Raw genomic sequence first — 25,796 nt, 5'->3', positions numbered from 1 at the left:
GCAGGGAGGCACTGTGTTATTCCACCCGTACTCGTACACACACACGCAGCCTGTCGGTGGAAGGGACGGAGCGTGTTAGCCTCTTAGCCTGTGGCTCCTCCAGGTCTATTTTCTGTGCCGACCTGACTCCGACAGATTGACCCTGGCGACACAACGCTTCACTGCCAGCGTCACCTTCCTGCTACTGCTGCTGCTTTCCTCAGGTATGCCACTGTCTTTTCATTTGGTGGACTAACTTCGGGTTACGAAGGGTACAGCAGTCACAGTTAGCATAAACCGTGACGGGGCGAATTTTAATGCTGAAGGAGAGACCTGTTTTTGGAGTTTTCTGGATGTTGAGGAATAAAGCAACTCTAAACATTGAATTAAACGCATTTGGAGTAACTGTTAACAGTCGGGGTTCAGAAAAGACTGGCAACCTGTCACAAATGGAGACAAAACACGAAGATAATTACCTACTCAGTAAACGTTGTTATTTTTAGGCTGTCATGTTGGCAAGCACAAATTAGATACAAACAGGCGGCAGTGTGCTGCAACACTATATGACGCAATGTCGTGCTATGTAGTGTTACTATAACGCTGACATTTTATAAGGTAATATCAGCTGGGTAGATTGGACACGGGACAGACCGGAGTTTTCTGTTTGGGATGCGAAATTAATTTTTTCTCGAATGTGAAGGCAGGACCCGCCCTTCTCTGCCTCTGATTGGCTAATAGTGACATTCTTATCCTAAACCTAGCCAATCTCACGCCCCTCTTATAAGGGACTGTTCATTACTTATGAGGGGGGAGGGGTGGTGCAAATGGGGAAGGCATGTCAAATACATAATTAAGCACTGGGGTGGGACTTATGTGTTTTTTGGTTTTCATTTTTCATACAAATTGATTTTGGCATACAAATTTGAATGGCTGTATTGATTTATTTATTTTACTACCAATTGTTAAAAATATTTCTTTTTTGATTTTGTTATAGGCTTTAATAATAGATTTTTAAAGACAACACGCCCTTCAAATGTAAAAAACAGAATTTTTTGATAGATTTTCAATTTCCCAACGGGACACATTAAGTGGGATGAGCGCTTCCATCAGAAATTAAAAACACAACTAAATCTGAGATTAAGATAGTGATATTTAATCAAAATCACTTTATTCTTTAATTTACATTTTAATTGCCATTATGACACCATTGAATTTTTTTTTAAAGTGATTGGTGAGTGAGTTTTTTTTTTGTTTTGTTTTTACAATTTTGGGTTAAGAAAGAATGTATTCTTTAAGAATCGCCAAAATTACAACATTTATCGTAGCCAGAAACTGTAAAAACAGAAATTATCATTGGATTTTCAAATTTACGACGGAATGCATTAAGTTGGATGAATGCTTCCTTCAGCAAAACAGTGACATTTCATCAAAATCACTTTATTCTACATTAAAAAATTTGCCAAAATAAACTGTTTGCACAGCTGACTACCATGCACAGCAAGGGTTTAAAACTGTGGCTTTTTCAGCTCAAGGATTTTATCTTCAACTTTAACTTTAAAACATTAATGGGTGAGTTTTTAAAAATCACGTAATTTATAGTGGAGAGAGGGTCATGCATTTTCCCCAAGTCACTCAGGGAGTCTCAAGGAAGAATATTTGTAGCTTTGGGGAAGATCACAAAAAAAAATAAACAGCCACACCCTGGCCACCCCCTCCTCTGATAACTAAAGAACAGTCCCTAAATCTCACCAATGCAACCGGCAACAAGCCAATCAGAGGGCCTTTGCCATCCTCATTATTTAATCAAGCAGCTGCGTGCCTCTGGAGATCATAAAATTAGGCTGTTTTCATGGTTTCATGGTCAATTTAAGTTCTGTGTCAATAAAAACATGGAAGTAGCAGAGGACTTTTATTTTTGACAAAATGAAATACATTTACACTATAAATGGGTGCAGAAAAGGCACTAATTGGTGAATACAGATTCACCAGAATCTAGGAACTTAAATCTTTTATGCTCAAAATGTTCTGGTGAAAGACCCACAAACCCTTGTTTCATATGTTTCTTTCTCAGTGTTTAAACTGAACCTACGTCCTTGCTTAGGGAGCTTGACATCGCCAGTGTGGGGCTATCCCCATGTTGGCCTCTCAGGCTAGGGGCAGTTTTAACATTTTAAGACTAAACAGCCACTGACCTTAAATTGTAGAATAATGATAAATAACAGCAGCAGCAAAGGTTTTTTATGTTATGAATTAATGCAGAATTATATAAATTTCCAAGTCAGTACCGCTATAACCACACTTTTTTCTGCAGCCAGCAGGTGGGTCTTGGGGGGGGGGCACCATAGGTTTATATTAATATCTAGATACGGGATGGCAAGATGGCTCCTATTCTATCTGCTGGAGTTTCTCGCCTGGCGCATAAGTCGAAAAGGTTTAACTTCCGAGTTTATGTCCCTGGCATGCAGCCTACTGAATATCCGCAGTAGTGTTTCCCCCTGCTGGCCCTGCCCATGACTTCCTGATCTGGGCATGGTCTTTATGATGTGATGAAGTCACAGATTTTTAAAGATATTTTTTGGGCATTTTTGCCTTTATAGATAGGACAGTTAAGTGTGAGGAGGGGACAGAGAGAGGGGTAATCACATGCAGCAAAGGGCCACAGGCTGGAGTTGAACCTGAGCCGCTGTGGCAACAGCCTTGTACATGGGGCGCCTGCTCTATCCACTAAGCCACTGATGCCCCAAAGTCACAGATTTTTAAATTGCTTTTCTTGGCTTGAGAAAAGTTTTCCAAACATAAAACCTTCATGGATCAAAAATTCATAATAGAAATAGTTATAATTGGCCTTGTTTGCAGTTGGAGGAGTCCTGCCAACAGTTTCTTTTACAGTAGTGGCCTATGGGGAAAATGGTTTTTGGGCCGCAGGGGATTTTCTGCTGCAGTGGCCACTGGGGCAAATCGGTTGCAAGGCTGAGCAGCATTACCGAGCACCTGGGGGCTGCTTGCCCCAAGGGCCTGTTGCCTCTAACCGGGTTCAATAATTTCTGTCCCTGCAGAGGAGCAAACATTGAAAATCCATCCTTTACCTGTGAGACTTTCAGTTTGGTATGTGGCATCTCACATGAGCTAAACAATATTACAGTGTTAAAGTGTTCGTTGTAACTGTTCAGCGATGAAATACCAAAGCGCTGTGGATTTTCTCTCCTGGCTTTTGTTGCTGTGCTCCTGCCAGCACCAGCATATTTTGTCATTGTTTGGTATGAGGCTGTTTGGCTGGCCTCATTCTGCAGCCGAGCTCTGGACAGCAGAATGGCATAGCAGTGCAATGAGTGCTGAATGGAGAAAACAAAAACATCCAAATACTGGTGAGCTTCCTCTCCTTAGTGTACAGAGCTGACAGGGGATTTATAGCACTGTGGAGGTGGCACTGTTCTTTGTCTACCAGTAAGCACAGTTTATTTGCTTGCAACATCCATAACAGGTTACATTTATTTAAGTAGTTGTATTGTTGAGAGGTCCAGCGTTTAAGATTTAGAGGGATGTAGTGGTAACTAGTGATGAGGACTGCAGATTATGACCAGATGAAACATCTCCTGGTAGTTGAAGAGGTTTTAACCAAGAGCTTTTCCTCTCCAAAACAAACAGACCAGGTGATATAAACTATGAAGTCAAATAGAAATATATAAAACTGTAAGTGAAACTTGACTGATGGGTGGAGGCATACAACTGTGGGGCGGTAATTCTAGTTGCTTTCAGAAGGACTTTAACAAAACTAATTGTGGTAATTTAAGATAATACAAAGCATTTGATCAGTGCGGCTTTGCTGGCCTGAATTTTTTGAGGTTGGCTTGATGTGTCAGAGCCTTTCTAGTATGAGCTGTGTACGGCTGATACATCCTGTGGTAGAATCCTGTTTTCCTGCAGGTCAACATTAGTCACACACCGCTGAAAACACTGCTATATAAGGCCATCTTGGTAGAGCCGTTTATCAAGAAGCAGCTCTCGCAAACAGAGTGAGATTTTCCTCTTAGATTTTGTTCTGTATGGCTTTGAGTATGTGCCACACTTTATTTTTTCTCATGCTGCCACAAAGAATTGGTTCCACAGAGATTTAATGTAGTCCAACCTTAATGATGCAATGATCAGGCTGTTCGCAAGGACTGAAAACATTCATTTAATTAGCATAAATAGGTTTGTTGGTCATCGTTTAATGAATCATTTGCTGCTGTATGAAAATAGAACTATATATTTACAGTATTGGGCAGATGTACCTCATTATGTATTAATTCATAAATAACAGCCAAATTAAGAGTCAGTAAATAGCTTCTCGCTGTCTCTCTTGGTCTCTCTCTCTCTCTCTGTCTCTCTTTCTTCAGTGTGATTGTGTGTCTCATGGCTGTCCTCCTCAGACGTGGTCTTGTCGTTGCCGTGCATCGTGCCCTTAGGCAAGTCAGCAGCAGCTCAGTCTGCCACCGTGCACTGCCTGCTCCACTTCTAGGTAGAGTAACTGTTGTCTTTGGTGTTTAAGTGTCCTGGTTTGACTGCTGCATCTTTTTCTCTCTGTGGTCATCAGTCTCTCCCTCTGTGTCCGCTACAACAGTGCTGCAGATTTTTACACTTGCTTGTCTCAGAAGTCTAATTTTCAGTTTCGGTTTTGTGTGCTGCACTGGTTAGACCACAGTGATATGTCAGATTCTCTTAATAGATGAAAAAATATGCATATTTCATAAGACCAAACATGCAATTTTCAGTGGTGTGGCCTTTCTTTCATTCTATCTGCACAAAACCTTAGTGCAGCTGTTAAGTTAATAAGGACAAAAGAGCAAAAAAAAAAACATAAGGAAATGGAGCTCGACAGAGCCCTGACCTCAACTTCATCTAACACCTTTGGGATGAACTGGAATGCAGACTGAGTCAGATCTTATCAGCCAATATCCAGACATGTTCCTCACTCGTTAAAAATCCACATTTAAAGATATGCAATTATATCTATAGCTATAATATCTATATGTATATATGTACACTGCTTGGAAAAAAAATAAAAGGAACACATAATCATCACAGTGTAACTCAAAGTCAGTCAAACTCCTGGGATATCAACCTGTCCAGTTAGGAAGCAATACTGATTGTGAATCAGTTTCACCAGGGGTCCGTCCAAGTCTCATATTTTTATAGTGCTACTGCTAGCTCCTCGCTTGAACCGGAAGTCGTTCGAGGTCCGCCATCTTCTGGGCCGTCCCATGTCTCTTATTTGTGCAGCGAGGAGCTAGCGCTAGGAGCTAGCAGCAAGCTTTAAGCAGCTACGAGCTAGGATGGTCAAGAGCTTCCTATCTGGAAGAGTTTTTCAGCTGAATGCCATGACGTATAAATACCCGCCCTCTACATCTGGCTCATTTGAACGAGATGGCAGAGGAACAGCGCAAGTGTACCCGTTACATGCATTCTTTGCAATGAAACGCTGTAATTCACATGCCTACATGACTACAAAGAGTAACGTTAATGATATTTCGTGCAAGACTGTCATGTTGTAATTAAGTTTATTTAATTCACAACCCGTTGCGTTGTTCAGCGGACTGTCGGTGATGTGTGGCTGTTAAATGTGCAGCTGCTCAGAACCACACGTGTTGATAAAACACCACGCACGCACACACACACACACACACACAAATACACAAACACACAAACACATTTGCCCATCATTAATTGTCCTGCATGTCATGTGAGTGGAATAATGTTTAATAGCCTGTAGGTAATATTAATATTAATTAATATTATTACTTTGATTAATGTTGTTGTAAGCTACTGTTATTACCGTTTGTCCTGCATCTCTCTCTCTCTCTCTCTCTCTCTCTCTCTCTGTCTCATTGTGACATACGGATTACTGTTAATTTATCATGTTGGTCTGTTCTGTACGACATCTATTGCATCTGTCTGTCCTGGAAGAGGGATCCCTCCCCAGTTGCTCTTCCTGAGGTTTCTACCGTTTTTTTCCCCGTTAAAGGGTTTTTTGGGAGTTTTTCCTTATCTGCTGTGAGGGTCCTAAGGACAGAGGGATGTCGTATGCTGTAAAGCTCTGTGAGGCAAATTGTGATTTGTGATATATATATTTAATAATAGAGATAATAATGATGATGATAATAATAATAATGATAATGATGCTCATCACAGTGACAGTGGCAGGGCTACAGACCGTTCTTTAATTGCACAAACTTCGACAAATGACTCAATAACAATGGTAATACATGCAAAAGTGTGTGACCAGAGTCATGACGGCGGGGGGTGGGGGCTACTGTTTTGGTCAGGGAATATAATAAGACTTGGGATGTACCCATAGTAACGCCAGACGCTGGCTGCTTTACAGAGCAGATCCAGCTGTGCCACCGTCATCAGGAATGGACGTCGCTTCACGTGACGCTTCAGTGGAAAGGACGTCTCATGTCTCTTAATCCGACAATGCTCGCTCATCGCTCCTAGCGCTAGCTCCTCACATTTTTTCCTAGGTGGGAGGGGCTAAACAGCTAGCAAAGTCGGCTAGATAAGATAACTAGCAGTAATTTAAGAGACTTGGGACGGACCCCTGCTGTTGTGCACATTGGACAGACAACAGTCGGAAAGGAGAGGCAATTACCAAGACAACCCCTATTTAGGAATAGCTTTGCAGGTGGTGGCCACAGACCATTTTCCTCTCTGCTTCCTTTCTGGTTGATTTTTGGCTAGTTTTGCATTTTTCCAGTGCCCTCACCACTAGTGGTATCATGAGGCAGTATCTGCAGCCCACAGAAGTTACTCAGGTAGTGCAAGTACTCCAAGATGGCACATCCATATTCACAGTGGCCAGAAGGTTTGCTGTGTCTCCCAGCACAGTGTCAAGAGCATGGAGGAGATACCAGGAGACAGACCAGTACACCAGGAGAGGTGGAGGGGGCCGTAGGAGGGCAACAACCCAGCAGCAGGACCACTATCTGCTCCTTTGTGGAAAGAGGAACAGGAGGAGCACTGCCAGAGCCCTCCAAAATGACCTCCAACAGGCCACTTGTGTGCATGTTTCTGCCCAAACTGTCAGAAACAGACTCCATGAGGGTGGCAAGAGGGCCCGACGTCCACAAGTGGGGCCTGTGCTCACATCCTGGCACCATGCAGCCCGATTGACATTTGCAAGAGAACACCAAAATTGGCAGATTCGCCACTGGTGCCCTGTTCTCTTCACAGATGGGAGCAGGTTCACCCTGAGCACATGTGACAGACGTGAGTCTGGAGACACCATAGAGAATGTTCTGCTGCCTGCAACATCCTCCAGCACGACTGGTTTGGTGGTGGGTCAGGCATATCCTCGGTGGGCCACACAGACCTCCATGTGCTAGCCAGAGGTACCCTGACTGCTGTTAGGTACCGGGATGAGATCCTCAGACCCATTATCAGACCATATGCTGGTGCAGTGGGCCCTGGGTTCCTTCTTATACATGACAATGCCTGGACTTATGTGGCTGGAGTGTGTCAGCAGTTCCTGGATGACGAAGGCATTGATGCTATTGACTGGCCCGTCCGTTCCCCACACCTGAATCTAATCGAGCACCTTTGGGACATCATGTATCGTAGCATCCACTGCCGCCACATCGCACCACAGACTGTCCAGGAGGAGATCCCCCAGGAGACCATCCGTTGTCTCATCAGGAGCATGCCCACACGTTGTAGGGAATGTATACAGGCACATGGAGGCCATACACATTACTGAGCCACATTATGAGTTGTCCTGAGGAAATTCACTTTGAATCCACTTTGATTTTGGGTATGATTCTGAATCCAGTCCTAAATGAGTTAATGATTTTGGTTTCCATGGATTGTTCTTACATTATTTTGTTTATTTTGTTCTCAAAGAATTACACTATGTAGTCAGTAAAGATTTTCATCTGTATATATATATGTATATATATACACACACACACACACACACACACACACATATATATATATATATATATATATATATATATATATATATATATATATATATATAGATGATAGATAGATAGATATGTATATGTATGTGTATATATATGTATGTATGTATGTATGTATATATATGTATGTGTGTATATATATATACATATACATATATATATATATATATATATATATATATATATATATATATATATGTATATGTATATATATATACGTGTATATATATATATAAAGCTTACATCCAGCCTGTTCACATTCTTAGGGCTTCAAAAATGGCTGCTTTGTCACACCCCTGATATCAATGGCAAAGGCACCCTTTAGGGTCTTTGTAAGATACACAGGGCTTTTAGCTAACTCGATTTTTAAACCCATTAGTGGCACTGCTTGACACTGAGAGCAATTGACATAGTGTAAGTAAGGGACATTGCCCAACGCTGTGCATTTGATGGTTCACGCCCCCACATCGACAGCCAGCCAGCCAGCAAATTTGTGTGAAAGGAACTAAAGGCCTGTCTCATACAGATGTCGGTCCCAAATATAAGTCAGTTGAGGTCAGTGATTTAAGCTACTAATAGCCTGGGCTATTAAGTTTTACAGGGTGTATACACCAAAGGATGCCCTGTGCACCGCTATCAGACGCTGAGGGGCATGATAAAACATCAGTGTTTGACAACCTGGGAATGAGAACAGTTTGATTAAATTACATAATCTGAAATCATGTACATCATCAAATAATAGGACAATACTGCTGCCTCGTGTGACTCAATCTTGAATCTAAATGACATCCAGAGACCCTTGGTCAGTGTATGATCTAAAGGAGGTGTGAGTGTGTGTGCATGTGCTGTAGTGCTGCAGTCACTGCAATTGAATGACCAGTATGAAGTTCCATTATAAAGTTCTCTGGTCAGAGCATAATATGTGGTGTTATGTTCAATTGTAAAATCTTTTTGTAGTAATTAATCATCTTTATTACCACCAGTATCATGAAGAAGTGGATCTGTTGTCTCAGAGCTGTGATAAGAGTCTTTTGTTGTCGCATTTTAAAGTCACAATGACTTTGCATTTTCAGTTCTTATTTGCACAATTTGGTATTGTTGGTTTGGTTGAGTTTTTCTGTGTGTAATCTGGTCAGGGATATGGATTTTACTTTCAGAGCACAAGTTGTCTTTCATTTAAAATCTGATAATTTTAGCCATCAGCAGCTGAAAGCTATTCAGGATTAGACTTCCATTCAGGATAAGGTATTAATGTTTTTAGTTTTTCTAGGTGCGTTTCCGTGTTCCTCATGTCTGTTAACCAATGTCCTTCAAACTCTGTATTAACAGTGGGAATCCCAAACAGATCCTGATGACCAGCGCTTTTATTTCACGTCTTGTCTTTAATACTGTTCAGTATCTTGACCTGTTTTGTCTCTCCCTTTGTCTGCTCCCCTTCATCCAGCCTAGTCCTTGGTTGTAGCCCTGCTGAGAGGTGTTTGGTTCTACTGGTGGGTGGAGTACCCTCTCTCCAGCAGCCATGTCGGGCTTCAATCTGCTGCATCTAATAACCAAGAGCCAGCCTGTAGCTCTGAGGTCCTGCAGTCTTCCCTCAGGTCCACTGACTGGGTGCTGTGTGCCTGCTGTGCTCTGCCTCTCTAAAGCCTTAACACCTGGCTGGTGTGTCAGCATGTCTTTACTGTCCCACTCTACGTGTGTTCAGAATGATGTGAGCTGCTTTTAGTTATTTTCTCACATTTGATCGGTCGTCCCAGGGAAGATCGATCAAATTTTTTGCAGTGAACGATGCTTGAGAGCTCCCAAATTGGTACTAATCTGAACAGGCCTGGTTATTGGATCTCAGTACTTTTTAACTAACAAGTGATATGTATTTGCTATTGTAGCAATGAGTATCAAAAACATCCAGGTACTGCAGTTTATAGCAGTGAATGCTTGGTCTGACTCTTGACTTGTTTTCTCGTTCTTTGATCAGATATTGCCTGATTTTAAAGTCAGATTTTGTGTTCATGTAGTGTTGGAATTAAATGAAAAATAGGTCTCAAAAGGCAACAATTTTGCCTTGGAATTAATTGTTTTTCATTGTGACATACATTTTCCATGCCACATTTTAAAATGAAATCACAACCCAGAAAACAAGCGGAGAGCAGCATACACCTGCCAATAACAAACACAAAGCACTGTCATTAGTTTACCTGAGGAGGTACAGGAGAACTGTTTGTTTCTTGAGATGGAAAGGCATTGCTCATGCCAAAATGAAAAATAATCAAAATAGATATTGAAGTGTTTTGTTTTTTTTAATCACATACGCCTTGTGCTGATCGTCACCGATATGCCAGTAACAGTGACAAAAAAGAAAATGCTCCCCTACACTTCATGAAAACCAATGACAGTGTAGTATTTATGGGCCTTTTCCACTGTCACTTTGGGCTGCGCAGAGTCAAGCCATGCCTTCTCCGGAGTAGGTCCAAAAGCTGGGCCACCCGCCGTCAAGCGGGTAGAGAATTAATCCAAGTTGTGAGTATTGTTTTACCAGGATAAAGTGTTGTGTGTTGGTATGCCAGGTGCCACAATCCTCGAGTGCCATCAGTCTCTCTCTTTGATGCGCTGTCTCTCGGAACTAGATCAAGTGTATGATTCATAATTGATATGCTATTCGAAGCCTAATTCTTATACAAGTGATATTCATACTGGTTTAAATAAGTAATTTAATTGTAATTTCCCATCTATGCTGAGCAACAAATTTTTGTGAAAGGAATTAAAGGCCTGTCCCATAAAGACATCTGTCCCAAATATGAGTCTGTTGAGGTCAGTAATTTCAGCAAATAATGCCCCGGGCTATTAATTGAAGTTTTCGGGGTAGATACACTAAAGGATGCCCTGTGCATCGCAATCAGACGCTGAGAGGCATGATAAAACTTCAGTATTTGACAACCTGGGAATGAGAACGGGTTGACTGGAGTACACAAACTGAAATTATGTACATAATTAAATAATAGGACAATACTGCTGAGGTGACGTCTTGCTAACCACAGCCAACCCCCGCTGACACCCCTCCTTCCCCTTAAACAAGTGTGTGAGAGGCTTAACTCCCCTCTGTCTGCAGGATACCAGTGAGAAAGACATGTTCATAAGTTTCTGTGTTCAGCTCTCAGTACCTCTGTAGCTTCTAACTGAATCTCAGTGGTTTGGAGTTTAGTTTCTCTCCTGCATCCTGTTTTTTCTTTAGATATCTGCTTTATTTTACCGTTTCATGTCTGCTATCAGCAGTATTAGAAGTTGTGTGAAGTTGCTGTTCGAAAACTCAACATTCCTTATTTTGCTGCTTCCAAATGAAAGCTTTTACATAACAAAAGGACAGAGGACTTTTCTTGTGAAGAATCTATAGGAAGTAAAATGTGTTTATCATTGAAATAGCGAAACTTTGTTAGTGGCTTTTCTTCAATGAAGGAGAGTCTAATAATACGGCAGGGAGGAAAGTATAAGCAGAAACAGCCACAGTGAGATGTTAAATGAAGAGCTGCAGACACTTACTGTCTTACTACACCTCTGCAAACAGCTCACCTCCGACAGGTAAACTTCTCTTACCTGTAATGCTTAAGCAAATGCAGCAAAAATAACAGGGAACTTTAGCCGTGGATCAGCCCACTGCTTTTAATCATAATCACTCAAGACAAGCCATCATCAGTTTAAGACACACCTTCAAGTGGGTAGCCCTGTTGTCATGGAAATGCAAATACCTGCTGTGCTGGGCTGACAGTCCAAACCAAACCAAGCCAAGCCAAGTCAGCACATGACTGTTGAAAAGGGGTATTAGTATTGGCAGGTCTATGCTGCTCTCTGCTGGACAATGTGTACGTGTAATACACCTCTTTGTTTTCTGTGATTTCATTTTAATGTGGCATGCCACTATGAAAAACAATTCATTCAGCTATTAAAGACAAGAGCCTAAATATTAGACCTATGAACATAAGTTTGTCATTTAAATATGACACAATAAATGCAATATATAAAAAGCAAATACACTGGACAAAGTGTATTGTATCTCACTAAATTTCTGTTTGATTTATTCTTACTTAGGCTTTTTAAATCTTTTATAGTTATATGCCCGTATTTTTTGAAGGGCCATAGTGTATCAGTGGTTTTGCATGTTGTAGCACATTTACTACAAATGACTCACATTTTTTAAACCCTGCTATTGTGTTTTACAAACTTGGATATTTTGTTGACTGCTCCAGGAGTCCATTGAATTCTATTGTCTTCTTTAGAGTATGAAAACCAAGCAGTTGTTATATAATCCAACACAGTGAGTATCAAGTCTGTATAAACTAGTCATACTAATATGCAATGTTTTTTTAAGGCAAACTGCATTCTAACTACATTATCACACAGCAATAACATATTTTAGACAAACATTGCAGACTTGATATTCAGCGTGAAAGATTACAACTGTGCTGACTAATTTCCATACTGTACAGAAATGAACGGAAACAATTTTTTTTTTTTTATCTTTAATAGAGCAACATTAGCATTCATTTGCAGTCACATTTTGTGGCCACTTGTGTCAAATAATCCCTGAGTTCTGAAACATGGAATCAGTAAAAAGACTTGTTCTGGGTACTCAGCAAACTTATCCAAATGACTCAGTAAACCTGGGTCTTGACGCATTTGGGCACAAAAATGACTGGGGCTTTTCTTGTAATCACGGCTGACATTCATGCCTGTATGGGTATTATCAGATGTCATTTCACAGAGATAAAAAACAAAAAACCACCTCACTTGTAAGAGGTTAGAGGCTCCAGATATTCAACATCTAAAGAGACTCCAGGTACACAGTGGAATTAATCTTAATTAATCTTGAAGGCCTGAAACTGCTTTGCTGTGTCAGGGTGGGCTCTTCTGGATCATCACCCACACACCCTTAACATCCCGGTCTAAGACACAAACATTAGAGTCATGGGTGGTCAAAAAATCCAATGGAGACCTTTTAGAATGGTTTATATCTCCTCTGAGTTCAGCATCTGTTGAGTTTTTAGCTCTACTCACATGCTACTGTCACACAGCTGAAGTGCTAACAGAATAATCAGATGATTCACGCTTTGCTTTCTTGCAGCTTGCATGCACTGATTGTTGTGGTTTTGTTTAACTTAACACTTATTTTTGAAAGGTTGTATTGCACATAGGTTCTTTTTGTGTTTTGTTTTTGGATGAAAATAAGATATATATTTTTAGCTTCGCACACTAATTGTCATTTATCCTTGCACAAGTTGTGTCTGCATGATGAAGCAGTGATGATTCTCTGATGCCTGAGGAGAAAAGTGTCGGAGCAGGGTGTTCACACATCCATGTTGGAGCTGTGGAATTGAGATCTATTCAAGATCTACTTATCATGTCAGAAAAATTACCTGGAACCACATGTAAAAAAAAAAAAAACCCTGAACAATTTACCTCTATGCAGTTTATCCTGAACAGCTGGCAGTGACACACACACATACACACACATACTGCTACACTGAACATCACCTCGGGGAAACATTTTCTTCAATTAAAGCTCACATCTCTTGTACAGTTCATTCTTACATACGGAGCTCCTCTGTGGATATGACAGCAATTTTAGAGTTGATGTGGAGTAAACACGTGGTCATACATATTTTCAACTGTCAAATCTTTTCAGACAAAAATAACTGCTTGTGTGCTGCAGCCGGAAGTCTGATGAAATTACTTTATTTTTTATTGCCGTTGCAGTAAGCTCATTCTTATGGCCCACCTGCTTTTTTTTTTATATTTGTACCGAGACGGAGGAAGGTTAAACAGTTTTGTTGTTAGCTAAAGGGATAGTGTAATGGTGCCATCGGACGACCTGCATAATTAATATGTTTTTGTCCTCCCTGCTTCCCCCTACCAGGAGCACGTAGGACTAAGAAGACATGGCCAGTGAGCTTTACTCAGGAGGAGCTGAGGGAACGCCTCACACCAATGCAGTACCATGTCACCCAGGAGAGAGGAACTGAGAGGTAGGACACACTGCTGGAACCACTTTTTTTGTCATAGATTTGCAAGTCATATAGCAACCTGATGCACTCTTTATTGCAAAAATCATAGCAATCCTCAAACCAAGGTTATTACCAGGGACATGATTATCATACATATCCCGGGAAACTTCTCATGTTTCATTCCTTATTCTTTCAATCAACATTCTTAAGGTTGCTTCCATTGTCTGAAGTGTCATTGCAGTGTTGTCAAGATTCATTTAGTTTTGTCAAGTTTCATTTAGTTTGATTCAGTGTTCTCGGGTTTTAAGGCAAAAAGTGTGCTGACAGGATCATGGTGTGTAAAAACAACACTTACTCATTTGTTCATCATATTGATAAACCATTCACTAATACAGTCCTTTTTCCACAGTGCCTTCACTGGACAGTTCACAGATCATAAAGATGAGGGGACCTACACTTGTGTTGTCTGTGGGGCCCAGCTGTTCAGGTAGGAGCTGAGCTGTTTATATGGCTATGTCTGAAATCACTCACCACTCAGTATATAGTCCACTATAAAGCAACTGTGCCATTTTGTAGAGCTGTCTGAATGTTTAGTGGGAATTATTGTAACTTATATAATGGACTCAAAGTATCCCACAATGCACTTTAAAAAGTAGTGTACAACTGGCGGTCAGTAACCAAGCACTATATCCCATCATATGAATCCCATGAATTTAATGTGTGGTTGTCGGTCCCCGAAGATATCAAAATAAATCGACTAACGTTACAGAGAATGGAGTTGTAACACTAGCTAACACTAGTGAGCTGGGTCACTACTAGCTGTGATTTGTGCTGTAATGGTGTAATGTTTAATGTTACACTTTAAATTCCCAAGTTATCACTTTACTAATCGTAAAAGACAAACGTCAACTCATCAAATGATAAACTGAAAACTACAGTATAATATTGATAGTGTGTTTAATGGGAGCAGAGCAGCGCATTCCAAAACAAATAACCACAGAGTACTTCGTAATGTTATTAGATTAGGGGAAATACACTCCATAAAACGTGTTTATCACATTCTGCATGCTGGTATTTGTTATGAATTTACCACCAGTCACTGTTGAAATGGCATGTTTTCACTGTGCCACAGCAATGACATCATTAACGGTGCACAGAAGATGACGTAAGTGGTGTCCGAAAGTGTTTTTCATGTTGCAGATGAGCTCACTATAAAGTCACTATAAAGTGTGTATGTTTGGGTGTGAAAGCCTGACATAAGTTTACAGAAAGAAATGTTGCCTGATAGCACCCATGTAGAGAATAAGCTGTAGCAATCATTTGGAATTAAACATTTTCAACTGTAAATGAAATTAACAAACTTTTTCTAATTGACATTTTTGTTTCCTTTTATAGCTCGAAAACTAAATTCGACTCAGGATCGGGTAAGTTGAACCACAGTTTCTCACCTGCAGCTCTGTAGGCTAGGCACAAGCATCTCTAAAGCCTGACAATCTTTTGTGAATGTACTAAATGCTGGTATTTGCTAATCATTAACCTACAATCATTGTCTTTATGTACAAACTGTTTTTTTCTTGTTTGGGGTTAAACTCCCCATCAGTTAAATTGAGTCAATGAGTAGCTGGTCCATTGACACAATAACCAGTCAGTGTGAACAGATGTCTGCAGCATGCAGCAGTTACAGCATGTATGGATCAGTGATGGGCAGCAGGCTTCAGTGGCTGTGTCATTTGGAATTGCGACCCCTCTTACAGCCAGTGGCGTTTCTGTGTTTCCATTATATGTGGCCATGTTTCATTTGGATTACTAATGCACGTAAAAGCCATCACACTCATGGCTGCAAAATTATTTAATCTGCGGTGATTTTCTTTTCTGTGTTATGACAGCTCCATCAGATCTGGGCCCTGGTGGCCTGCAGTGTAAATTAGAGTGCACTTCTATAAGGAAGGGGAACATTTACCTTGCTTGATTTGCAGAGAACAGAAAGTTATTTAGATCTTGTGACCAGTTTGTTGTGAATGTTATGGACCATGCTTTAATTTATGCTACAAACCTTCGGAGTTGCCAGTTGTGATGTGATCACAGACCAGTTGCATATACAGCCAGTCAGCAGGGGGCACTGCTCCCCATCTAGACACAAATATAGCAGTCCTGTTTCCAGGCTCTCTCCCTGATATAGTTTTAACAGTGCCTGCAACCAGGGTTGGAAATTAACCTTTTTGTCCATTCTGCATTGATTACAAGATCTGCCAGCCACTCAATAGATTACCATAGTTTTTTTGGGCTGGTGAGTGAAGCAAATCTAGCAGCCACATTAATATTCTACCAACATTTTGCTGTTGGCTGGTGCTAATTTCCAACCCTGCCTGTAACTCCACACTCCTCAGTGATGAGGTCAGACTCCCCTAAAGATGAGAAAGTGAAGTTAAGCATCTAACTGGAAACATTCCAAAATGTGCAGAGATGCTTTGGCAGACAGAAATAAGGCCAAACTCCCAGTTGGCAAAGAGGAAATACCTTGAAGTCATGCTGGAGAAGTATGCATATATGTAAGTTTTCAGCTCTGCGAGGCTGCAGTGGCGCTTTGAGCTAAATGCTAACATCAGTATGCTAACATGCTCACAAAGACAATACTATCACAGTGACGTTTAGCAGGTATGATGTTTACCATGCTCACCATCTTAGTTAAACATGTTAACTTGTAAACAATTGCTTTGTAGGACAAAAAGTTCAGCTTAGAGTGATGGGAATGTGATTAGTTTTGCAGGTCATAAATGGAAGTATTGGGCACACTGAAAGTTTGACTTGATGATGGCAATAGAGGAGAAGACAGAGGATCACCAAAGATGACAGGCTCCATCCTCTGGGCACCATGGATACCTGCACTGAATTTCCTGGCAATCCATCCTGTAGCTGTTGAAATATTTTAGTCTGGACTGAAGTGGTGGACCGACCAGTCCACACGTTAATTGTATGCTGACACCTTCCTAACATGATTCCGTCATGTGTTCAGGTTGGCCATCCTTCTTTGACCTTGTGAAGGAGGAGGCCATCTCTGTGGCAGATGATTTCTCCTATGGGATGCACCGAGTGGAGACAACCTGCAGCCAGGTACACTATAAACATTGCATTACACCCCTGTTTTTGTTTACTTTTGTACCACTGACTCACTGTGAGAATAAAATCAAATGCACTTGCTTTCCTGAAGCGTTTCACAGAAATATAACCTGTAGTGTCTCCCTTTAAAGGTCCAGTGTCTGGGATATAGGGGCATCTATTGGTAGAAATGGTATTTGATATTCAAAACTATGTTGTCATTGGTTTATGATCACCTCAAAATAAGCATTATTGTATTTTCTTTGCCTTTATGAGCTATTTACATCTAGATAAGGAGCGGGTCCTCTTCCATGGAGTCTGCCAGGTTGTTCTACAGTAGTCCAGAGTGGACAAAACAAACACTGGTTCGAGATATGGCCATTCACATTTTGAGTTTGCATGTCAGCCACTGTAGTTCTCCTACACGTATGACATATGGGAGAAGTGACAGTTCTGCAGTTTCACTGCCAGATGCAACAAAATCTTACATACTAGACGTTTAAAGGTTCTGTATGTAACTTTTTACATAGTAATCATTTGTGATTGCCATGGGTGAACCAATTGTAACATAACTGAAACACTAGGACCTTCCCCTTCCTGGCCTTTGGACAGATTTCTGTGTAGAAGACTCAGGACAGATTTTGTGGGAAACTTCAAAGAATGTGAGGTTTATGGCGCTCCCCAGTGCCATGCCTCTTTCAGCTCCCTCAGAGTGCCAACAGTGTACAACACTTGCTAAAGTTATCTTTGAAAGGAGCCTGCTAACATCAACAAACGACTGGCATTCGCCAGTCAACACGTGCTGTGTTACCATTTCATACATTTTGTAGTGATGGCCCACACACGGAAATTCACTTAGCGGCTGTAATGTTAGCAACTCCATTTCAGTCGGACCAGGACCCAGTGTCAGGGGTCTGATCCCGGAAAGCCCCGACCCCCAAGAGCATCAGCAAACTATTTTTATTCCTGTCAGTACACAGGTTAGATCCAGTGCTGTTGCTGGCCACCAGCTGGCTGTGACCAGCAATGCTGGGGTGTGTACTGGCTGAATTGGAGTTACTACGGCCAGAGACTGAAGGTCTGTCTCTGGAACTACTGTCCGCTCTTAGGCGAAGGACTGCAGGCTGTGCTAGCAAGCTAATTCATGTCACATTTATCCAATCAAGTGCCCCATATCATCATTTTCTACTGACCTTTAACAGCATATAGGTTCCTCTTGTTTACCTGTCACCAGGTGAATGAATAGATGCTTGTTTAATACAGATTGGCAGTGAAAAGATTAACAGATGATGTGATGAATATGAATTACCAGCAAGTCTTTTGCGATTGAACTCCCAAGGGAGATTTGCAATCAAGTTGCAGCAAGATAAATCCCCCATGGAGTCCAGACACTGGTGGTTGTGATCGTTGATGACTCTGAGACTGAAGGCTGATGAAGCTGATGAAGCTGATGAGGCTGATGAATCTGCGAAGATTCTGCGGTGATGGGGAGTTAGAGGGTGTGTACAACTGCAGCATGAAAGAAGTAAAAAAAAAAGAAGAAAGACAACCATATATAAAACATGAAGCAGTAAGATGATGGGCTAACGGAGAAGGTATGTCACTGTGCTATTGGTTGACTGTGATCAGCTGACAGAACAGCTGATGTCTCAATTAATAGCTCCCAAAAATGACAAAGAAATGAGTGAGCATGCGTGCAAGGAGTGAATGGTAGATGTTTATGAGAAATATTTTAACGACCTAGCATGCAAAATTATAGTCTTCCTGACTGAACTTTTGCTGGAGCTTTATTTATCCATACTCCAGGGGCAGGTTTGCAAAGTACTTTTTCAGTTAACATTACAAAGTAACCAACACCAGATCCATGCAGCATAGCTATATTACAGCTAGTTGCCTGACGTAAGCTTGCTGCATGGGTCTGCTGTCTGTTCCGTAGTCAGTTCATTATAATCAGTTTATAATGTACAGTAATTAGCAAACAGTTAGCTACTTAGTATCATGGAGCCAATGGTCCAAATCAAATACAGGAACATTGCAGATAGTAATGGTATTCTAAATATGATTGCAATTTATTTCTAACCTTCTATCAACCAGATGCTAGTAGTTCTAGGTCTTGCCGGTCAATCACTTTCAGTCTTGTGTACCCTACGTAACTGTTTTGGTGATGCCCAGGTGCTTCCTTGCACCTACGGAGCATGAGCGTGAGCAACAGGATGCTAACTACAATTCACTTAACAGCCAATGCTGTCATTAATAAAACATTTCTACATACAGAACCCACAAGTCTGTGGTGGCAAGTGTGTTGTTTTATGCTGCAGTCTGCTGGGGAGGAAGCATCAGACACAAAGATGCAAGGCAGCTGGACAAACTAGTCAATAGAGCTGGCTCTGTGATTGGAGTCAGGTTGGACACACTGGAGGAGGTGGTGGAGAGATGCACACTGAAGATGTTCGAGGCCATCATGAACAACCCAGATCATCCACTCCACAACACCTTGATGGACCAAAAAAACCTGTGGTAGACGGCTCCTCTCTCTTCGATGCAGGACAGAGAGATACAGAAGATCTTACTGTATATACCAACAGCCATCAGGCTTTATAATTCTTTGACACATAATAGATGAGCTGACAGACAATTAAATTTCCCCTTGGGGATGAATAAAGTTATTCTTATTATTCTCAACAAAGACACTTTGGGAAACAGCAGGGGACACTGCCACCAGTCACAGAAAAGACAAGGCAATAATTTTTGCAACAACTAATAGGATCACAAGTGGACAGGCTGATAATGTGGAACATGTACAACTTGATACTTACATTCAAAAAAGCTGCAAATCAATCTTCTCCATTTTGTTTCAGTGTGGATCTCACCTGGGACACCTGTTTGATGACGGACCAAAACCCACAGGGAAACGCTACTGCATTAACTCGGCCTCGTTGGGTTTCCAGCCCAAAGACGCGGACTCTTCCACTTCTAGCTCCGAGGCTGTGGGTGGAGCTGCCAGCAGTGCAGTGAGCGATGGGAAGACAGAGCTGTGAAAGACTCAGGAACCACAACAGACTGACGACTGTGCCTGTGTACGGAGAGTGTGGGTTCCGTGTTCTTGATTCACAGTATAAAGACGAAGTAGGTGAATATATTGCGAAAGAAAGCAAGGTGCTCAGACACAGAGCAGAGAAATACTGTAATGTATAATCTATCACGAGGGAAAGTGCACGCTTCCAAAACAGTCACAGTCAAATCTGCAAGACACACTGTTATCAGCTGTTTGCCTTAAAGGGAACTTGAAGTATTTTCCAACCAGGGTGTTATTCTCAGATGCTATTGGTCATGATAACATTATATTTGCAAAGTTTTGGGGACAGGGGAGCTGCTGGAACAGGATGTGGAAAGCTCTGCAGCTTACCAAAATAGTTACAGGGAGTTCCATCAAAGACTCTGTTTACATTTGGTATAGTCTTGCATAGCCCGACCTTTTATCCACAGTGCTGTGTCAGTGCAAGGGAAGGGTCTGAAAGCACCAGTTATCATTCTGGTAATAGAGAAAAACACCCATGTTGAAAAATACCAGCATTTTCCCTTAATTCCCTTTAATTTCCCATGTCTGGGTAGTAGCATTTGGTCTGCTAATTTAAACTTGGATTGCTGTGTAGTAGTAGACAAAAACATATAAGTATATGATATACAGAGGATTGTTTTATATTCTAACTAAAAAGTATTTTATTAGAGTACATTTTTGAAGTGATATTTGATACTGAGAGGTTTTGAGGATTTGATGAAATTGCCCACGTAAGCACTACTGTCAGCAGTGACACAGGTAATGACAGAGCATACTGTGACAGATGGTACTGTGGCCTTTAGGTCAATTGCTGTATTTGTTCCTTTAGTTTGTTTGCAGTTGCAAATATTTTCAGTTCGTGTTCACGGCTTGCATTGAAACAATTCCTGGCTGAATAAAATATATAGAAACACTGTGACTTCATGAATTATTTTTGAAAACTGTTAACAATGCATTTACAAACTAATTTCAACTCAAGGTCTGCTTACTATACTTTACTAAACATTGATCTCATGGTCTTCGTCACTGGATGGAACTGGATTTGACCTAAGCGTGGAACCTGAGCGTCAGAGGTAATGGGGATGGATGTAACAAACTACATTTCCTCTTGTTACTGTTACAAAGTTTTGTTTTTTTGTGTGTAACTGTACTTTTTATAGCTCTGTGCCAGTGAATGCCACAGCCTGAAGCATTATGTTTCAGGTTATCTGTGGGTCCGTCCCATTCTTGTGAACACAGTATCTCAAAAATGCCTCAAGGAAATTTTCTTAACTTTCGCACAAATGTCCATTTGCATTCAGTGATGAACTGATTTGACTTTGGTGGTCAAAGGTCAAGGTCACTGTGACCTTGTTTATCTTATTCTTGTAAAGGCAATATATAAAGAACATTTTGTGGGAATTTCTTCAAATGTGGCACAAACATTCACTTGGACTTAAGGACGAACTGATTAGAGTGGTGGTCAAAGGTTGTTATAAAAAAAAGTTATAAAATGTTATAACTCAAGAACACTTCAAGTGAATTTCCTCAAATTTGGCACAAATGTCCACCTGGAATCAACAAACTGATTAGATTTTGGTTTTGGTCAAAGTTCAAGGCCGCTGTGATGTTGCAATCTCACTCTCGTGAACGTGATAACGTAGGACCACTTTGAGGGAATATCTTAACATTTAGCACAAATGTGCCCTTGGACTCATTGATGAACTGATTAGATTTTGCGGGTCAAAGGTTACTGTGACAAAACTTGTTTTTGCTCATAACTTAACATAACTTAACTTCTCTTCCACTATACTAGGGAACAGAGGCATCAGAATGTAGTACAGAGGTCACAGGCAGCATTCTGATAATTCAGCTGAATAGCTATAGAATGGAATAGCTTTTTTGCAGGTTTCTGATTGGCCAACATCATCATCTTCAATGCATGGCTTTAGGGTTACGGTCACATCACTGTCTGTTGGTTTGGCATGCCCTTAAGAACACTTGAGTTGTGTTTCCCTTTTCATTTGGTCAGAGAGATTTTTTTTATAACAGTGCTTGTGTGAGAAAAAAAAAACCCAGTTTTCAAAAATACTTGTGTGGATGAAGCCTTAGTCCCCTTCAGTTTTATGTCTTTAAAGCAGGGGCGATTGCTCTGAGACAACAAGGGAGGCTGAACTTCCCCTAAAATTTCATAGAAGAAATGGTCAAATATGCACTATTGAATTTACATTTAAATAAGAATTTAAATTGCATTAAACGTGCGCTAGGATGCATTTAACATCATGACTATGATGTTCAAACGTCAGCTGTTTATCACCAGTTTTCAAACGCGACCTCCCTGTCATACATTCTCGTGTCAGCACGGTGGACACAGAGCCTCTAAGCATTCCTATGAGACCACGCTGAGTAGGTTTTTTCATGCAGCAAAGCAAGACGGTTATTGGATAAACGCGACAAAATCGTCACTTCCAGGGAGGCTCAGCTTCCCTGGGACCTAATGGAGCGGTAGGCAGAAGAGGATGCTGGTGTATGCATGATGATTGGAGGAATTGTCTAAAAGGCGGAACCCCTTTGTGATGCAATCACTCAATCAATTTTATTTATAAAGCCCAATATCACAAATCACAATTTGCCTCACAGGGCTTTACAGCATACGATATCCCTCTGTCCTTTGGACCCTCACAGCGGATAAGGAAAAACTCCCCCCAAAAAAACCTTTAACGGGGAAAAAAAAACGGTAGAAACCTCAGGAAGAGCAACTGAGGAGGGATCCCTCTTCTAGGACGGACAGACGTGCAATAGATGTCGTACAGAACAGATCAACGTAATAAATTAACAGTAAACCGTATGACACAATGAGACAGAAAGAGAGAGAGACAGAGACAGAGAGAGATGCAGGACAGATGGTATTAACAGTAGCTTACAACAACATTAATGAAAGTAATAATATTATAATTAATAATAACATATTAATATCTGATAGTATACATGTGTGACAATAATCATATGTGTATAATAACAGCAGAAGTATGGCTAATGATAACAGCAGCAGCAGGAGGCATCTGGCAGGACCAGGGCAGCAGCACAACCTCACACGTCACATTATCCAGGCACCGCTGCAATACGAGTTAACCTGAGAGACAGTGGAGCACAAGGGCTCTGGAGAAGAAGCTGAGTTAGTGACATCCAGAATGGCCGAGTTGGGGGGGGGGGGGGGGGGGGGGGAGTGTGTGTGTGTGTGTGTGTGTGTCTGGTGTATTATAGGGGGTCCTCCGGCAGACTAGGCCTAAGTCAGCCTAACTAGGGGCTGCCTGAGCCAGCCCTAACTATAAGCTTTATCAAAGAGGAAAGTCTTAAGTCTAGTCTTAAATGTGGAGACGGTGTCTGCCTCCCGGACCGCAACAGGAAGATGATTCCACAGGAGAGGAGCCTGATAGCTGAAGGCTCTGGCTCCTGATCTACTTTTGGAGACTTTAGGGACCACGAGTAACCCTGCATTCTCCGAGCGCAGTGTTCTGGTGGGATAATATGGCTCTATGAGCTCTCTAAGATATGACGGAGCTTGACCATTTAGAGCTTTATAAGTTAACAGTAGGATTTTAAATTCAATTCTGGATTTTACAGGGAGCCAGTGCAGAGAAGCTAAAACAGGAGAAATATGATCTCGTTTCTTAGCTCCTGTTAGTACATGTGCAGCTGCATTCTGAATTAGCTGGAGAGTTTTTAAGGACTTACTAGAGCTACCTGATAATAGAGAGTTACAGTAATCCAGCCTAGAGGTAACAAAAGCATGGACCAATTTTTCTGCATCTTTTCGGGTCAGGATAGGCCTAATTTTCGCAATATTACACAGATGAAAAAGGTAGTCTGTGAGGTTTGTTTTAAATGAGAATTAAAAGACAAATCTTGATCAAATGTTACTCCGAGGTTTCTTATGGTAGTGCTAGAGGCCAGAGCAATGCCATCTAGAGAAACTATGTCATCAGATAAAGAGTCTCTGAATTGTTTGGGGCCAAGAACAATAATTTCAGTTTTGTCTGAATTTAACATCAGGAAATTGGTGCTCATCCAGGTTTTTATGTCTTTAAGGCAATTATGAAGTTTAGTTAATTGTTACTTTCTTCTGGCTTCATAGATAAATACAACTGTGTATCATCCGCATAACAATGGAAATTTACAGAGTGATTTCTATGATGTTACCTAAAGGAAGCATATATAGAGTAAATAGGATTGGTCCGAGCACAGAACCTTGCGGTACTCCAAAACAAACTTTAGTACGTAAGGATGATTCATTATGAACATGAACAAACTGAAAACAATCAGATAAATAAGATTTAAATCAGCTTAGTGCAGAATCCTTTAGGCCAATTAAGTGTTCCAGTCTCTGTAGCAGAATTTGATGGTCAATTGTGTCAAACGCTGCACTAAGATCTAATAAAACAAGTACAGAGACGAGTCCTTTGTCTGAAGCAATCAGAAGGTCATTTGTAATTTTAACTAGTGCTGTCTCAGTGCTATGATGCACTCTAAATCCTGACTGAAATTCCTCAAATAAATTATTATCATGGAGAAAATCACACAGCTGGTCTGCGACTACTTTCTTAAGGATCTTTGAAAGAAAGGGAAGATTAAATATTGGTCTATAGTTGGCTAACACCTCTGGATCCAGGGTGGGCTTTTTTAGGAGAGGTTTAATTACAGCTACCTTAAAAGACTGTGGTACATAGCCTGTTAATAAAGATATAATGATCATATCTAATATATGAGTGTTAACTAAAGGTAAGACCTCCTTAAGTAGCCTAGTTGGGATGGGGTCTAAGAGACACGTTGATGATTTAGATGAAGAAATCACTGCGGTCAATTCTTGAAGAGAAATTGGGGAGAAGCAATCTAAATATATATTAGGTCTTACAGCTGTGTTTGAGGTTAGATAGGTACTATCTGAGGACAGGAGGTCATGAATTTTGCCTCTCATAGTTAGCATTTTGTCATTACAGTGCTTTTGAAATACATAGTGGCATCATTGCATTTCGAGCTCAGTCCCATGCGGATATTTGCGAGTGGAGTGTTCTGACAGAGTGCTGTCCGGAGTTCCTTATTTCCATAAGCGATATAGCTCATTTTCACTGTTTGTACAGTACAGTTCAGGTGTTTAAACCCATCTGAAAATCTCTGAGGTGTGTTTTGCTGTGGTTCTATGGCATGAGTGTTTTTGAAGAACGGCTTCAATGAAATGTTCCTTTTATAGGTTACTGCCTCACTACAATATGACAGATTTTATGATGTGAACTTAAAGTGAGCTTCCCCTGTTTGAAAGACCAGCAGCCGCCATTGCTTTGAAGCCATCCAAGTGTGCTGTCCACACATTTATCCAGAGAAACAACTGTGAAATCTGCCCAACAAAGTCTTCAACTTGAGGCCTTTGAGCAGCTCCAACAGAGTTTAAATGCCTTGCTTCAAGCTTAAAGCTGAGGAAGGCACATAGACTGTAAAAATAATCGCCGTAGCTACCGTGAGGTCACCCAGTGGTTTGTGGACTGCTGTTTTTAAAACCTCAAATTCAGTATTTCTGCAGTTGCCATCTTGGGTTCTATTTCATCCTTCCTTACCGCCAGAGGCGGTGCATAAGCACTGAATGTCTTCATCTTGCACATGCGCAGGTCGAGTAGCTATACCGACAAAGTCACTGGTGACCCTCTTATGACCCGGACAGGCTATATCTTCCCGTGTCGTCAG

General features: G+C 41.1%; 1 protein-coding gene across 3 annotated transcripts; it reads left to right on the top strand.

Moving 5' to 3' along the window:
• msrb3 (methionine sulfoxide reductase B3) lies at positions 1–21,000 on the top strand. Of its 3 annotated transcripts, XM_033614577.2 has the most exons (8): positions 186–203; positions 4,356–4,477; positions 9,382–9,532; positions 13,840–13,948; positions 14,337–14,414; positions 15,323–15,351; positions 16,941–17,038; positions 19,882–21,000. In XM_033614577.2, exons 3-8 carry the CDS (start codon positions 9,457–9,459, stop codon positions 20,059–20,061), a joined length of 570 nt encoding a protein of 189 aa, XP_033470468.1. In that variant the 5' UTR covers positions 186–203; positions 4,356–4,477; positions 9,382–9,456; the 3' UTR covers positions 20,062–21,000. The 3 variants fall into 3 exon arrangements, with proteins under 3 accessions (XP_033470469.1, XP_033470467.1, XP_033470468.1); XM_033614578.2 differs by lacking the exon at positions 4,356–4,477 and having other exon boundaries at positions 1–203; XM_033614576.2 differs by lacking the exon at positions 9,382–9,532 and having other exon boundaries at positions 2–203.
• The last annotated feature ends 4,796 nt before the right edge of the window (positions 21,001–25,796 follow it).

The sequence above is a fragment of the Epinephelus lanceolatus genome, chromosome 23, assembly GCF_041903045.1.
Source record: "Epinephelus lanceolatus isolate andai-2023 chromosome 23, ASM4190304v1, whole genome shotgun sequence".
NCBI classification, from domain to species: Eukaryota; Metazoa; Chordata; class Actinopteri; order Perciformes; family Serranidae; genus Epinephelus; species Epinephelus lanceolatus.
Note: the sequence above shows the minus strand (reverse complement) of the source record. Positions and strands in the feature narration are given on the sequence as shown.

Coding starts and splice junctions, on each gene's coding strand:
- msrb3 (XM_033614576.2), top strand. CDS start 4,372: ATGGCTGTCCTCCTCAGACGTGGTCTTGTCGTTGCCGTGCATCGTGCC. Junction 13,949..14,336: donor CAGGAGAGAGGAACTGAGAG/GTAGGACACACT, acceptor CTTTTTCCACAG/TGCCTTCACTGGACAGTTCA. Junction 14,415..15,322: donor TGTGGGGCCCAGCTGTTCAG/GTAGGAGCTGAG, acceptor TTCCTTTTATAG/CTCGAAAACTAAATTCGACT.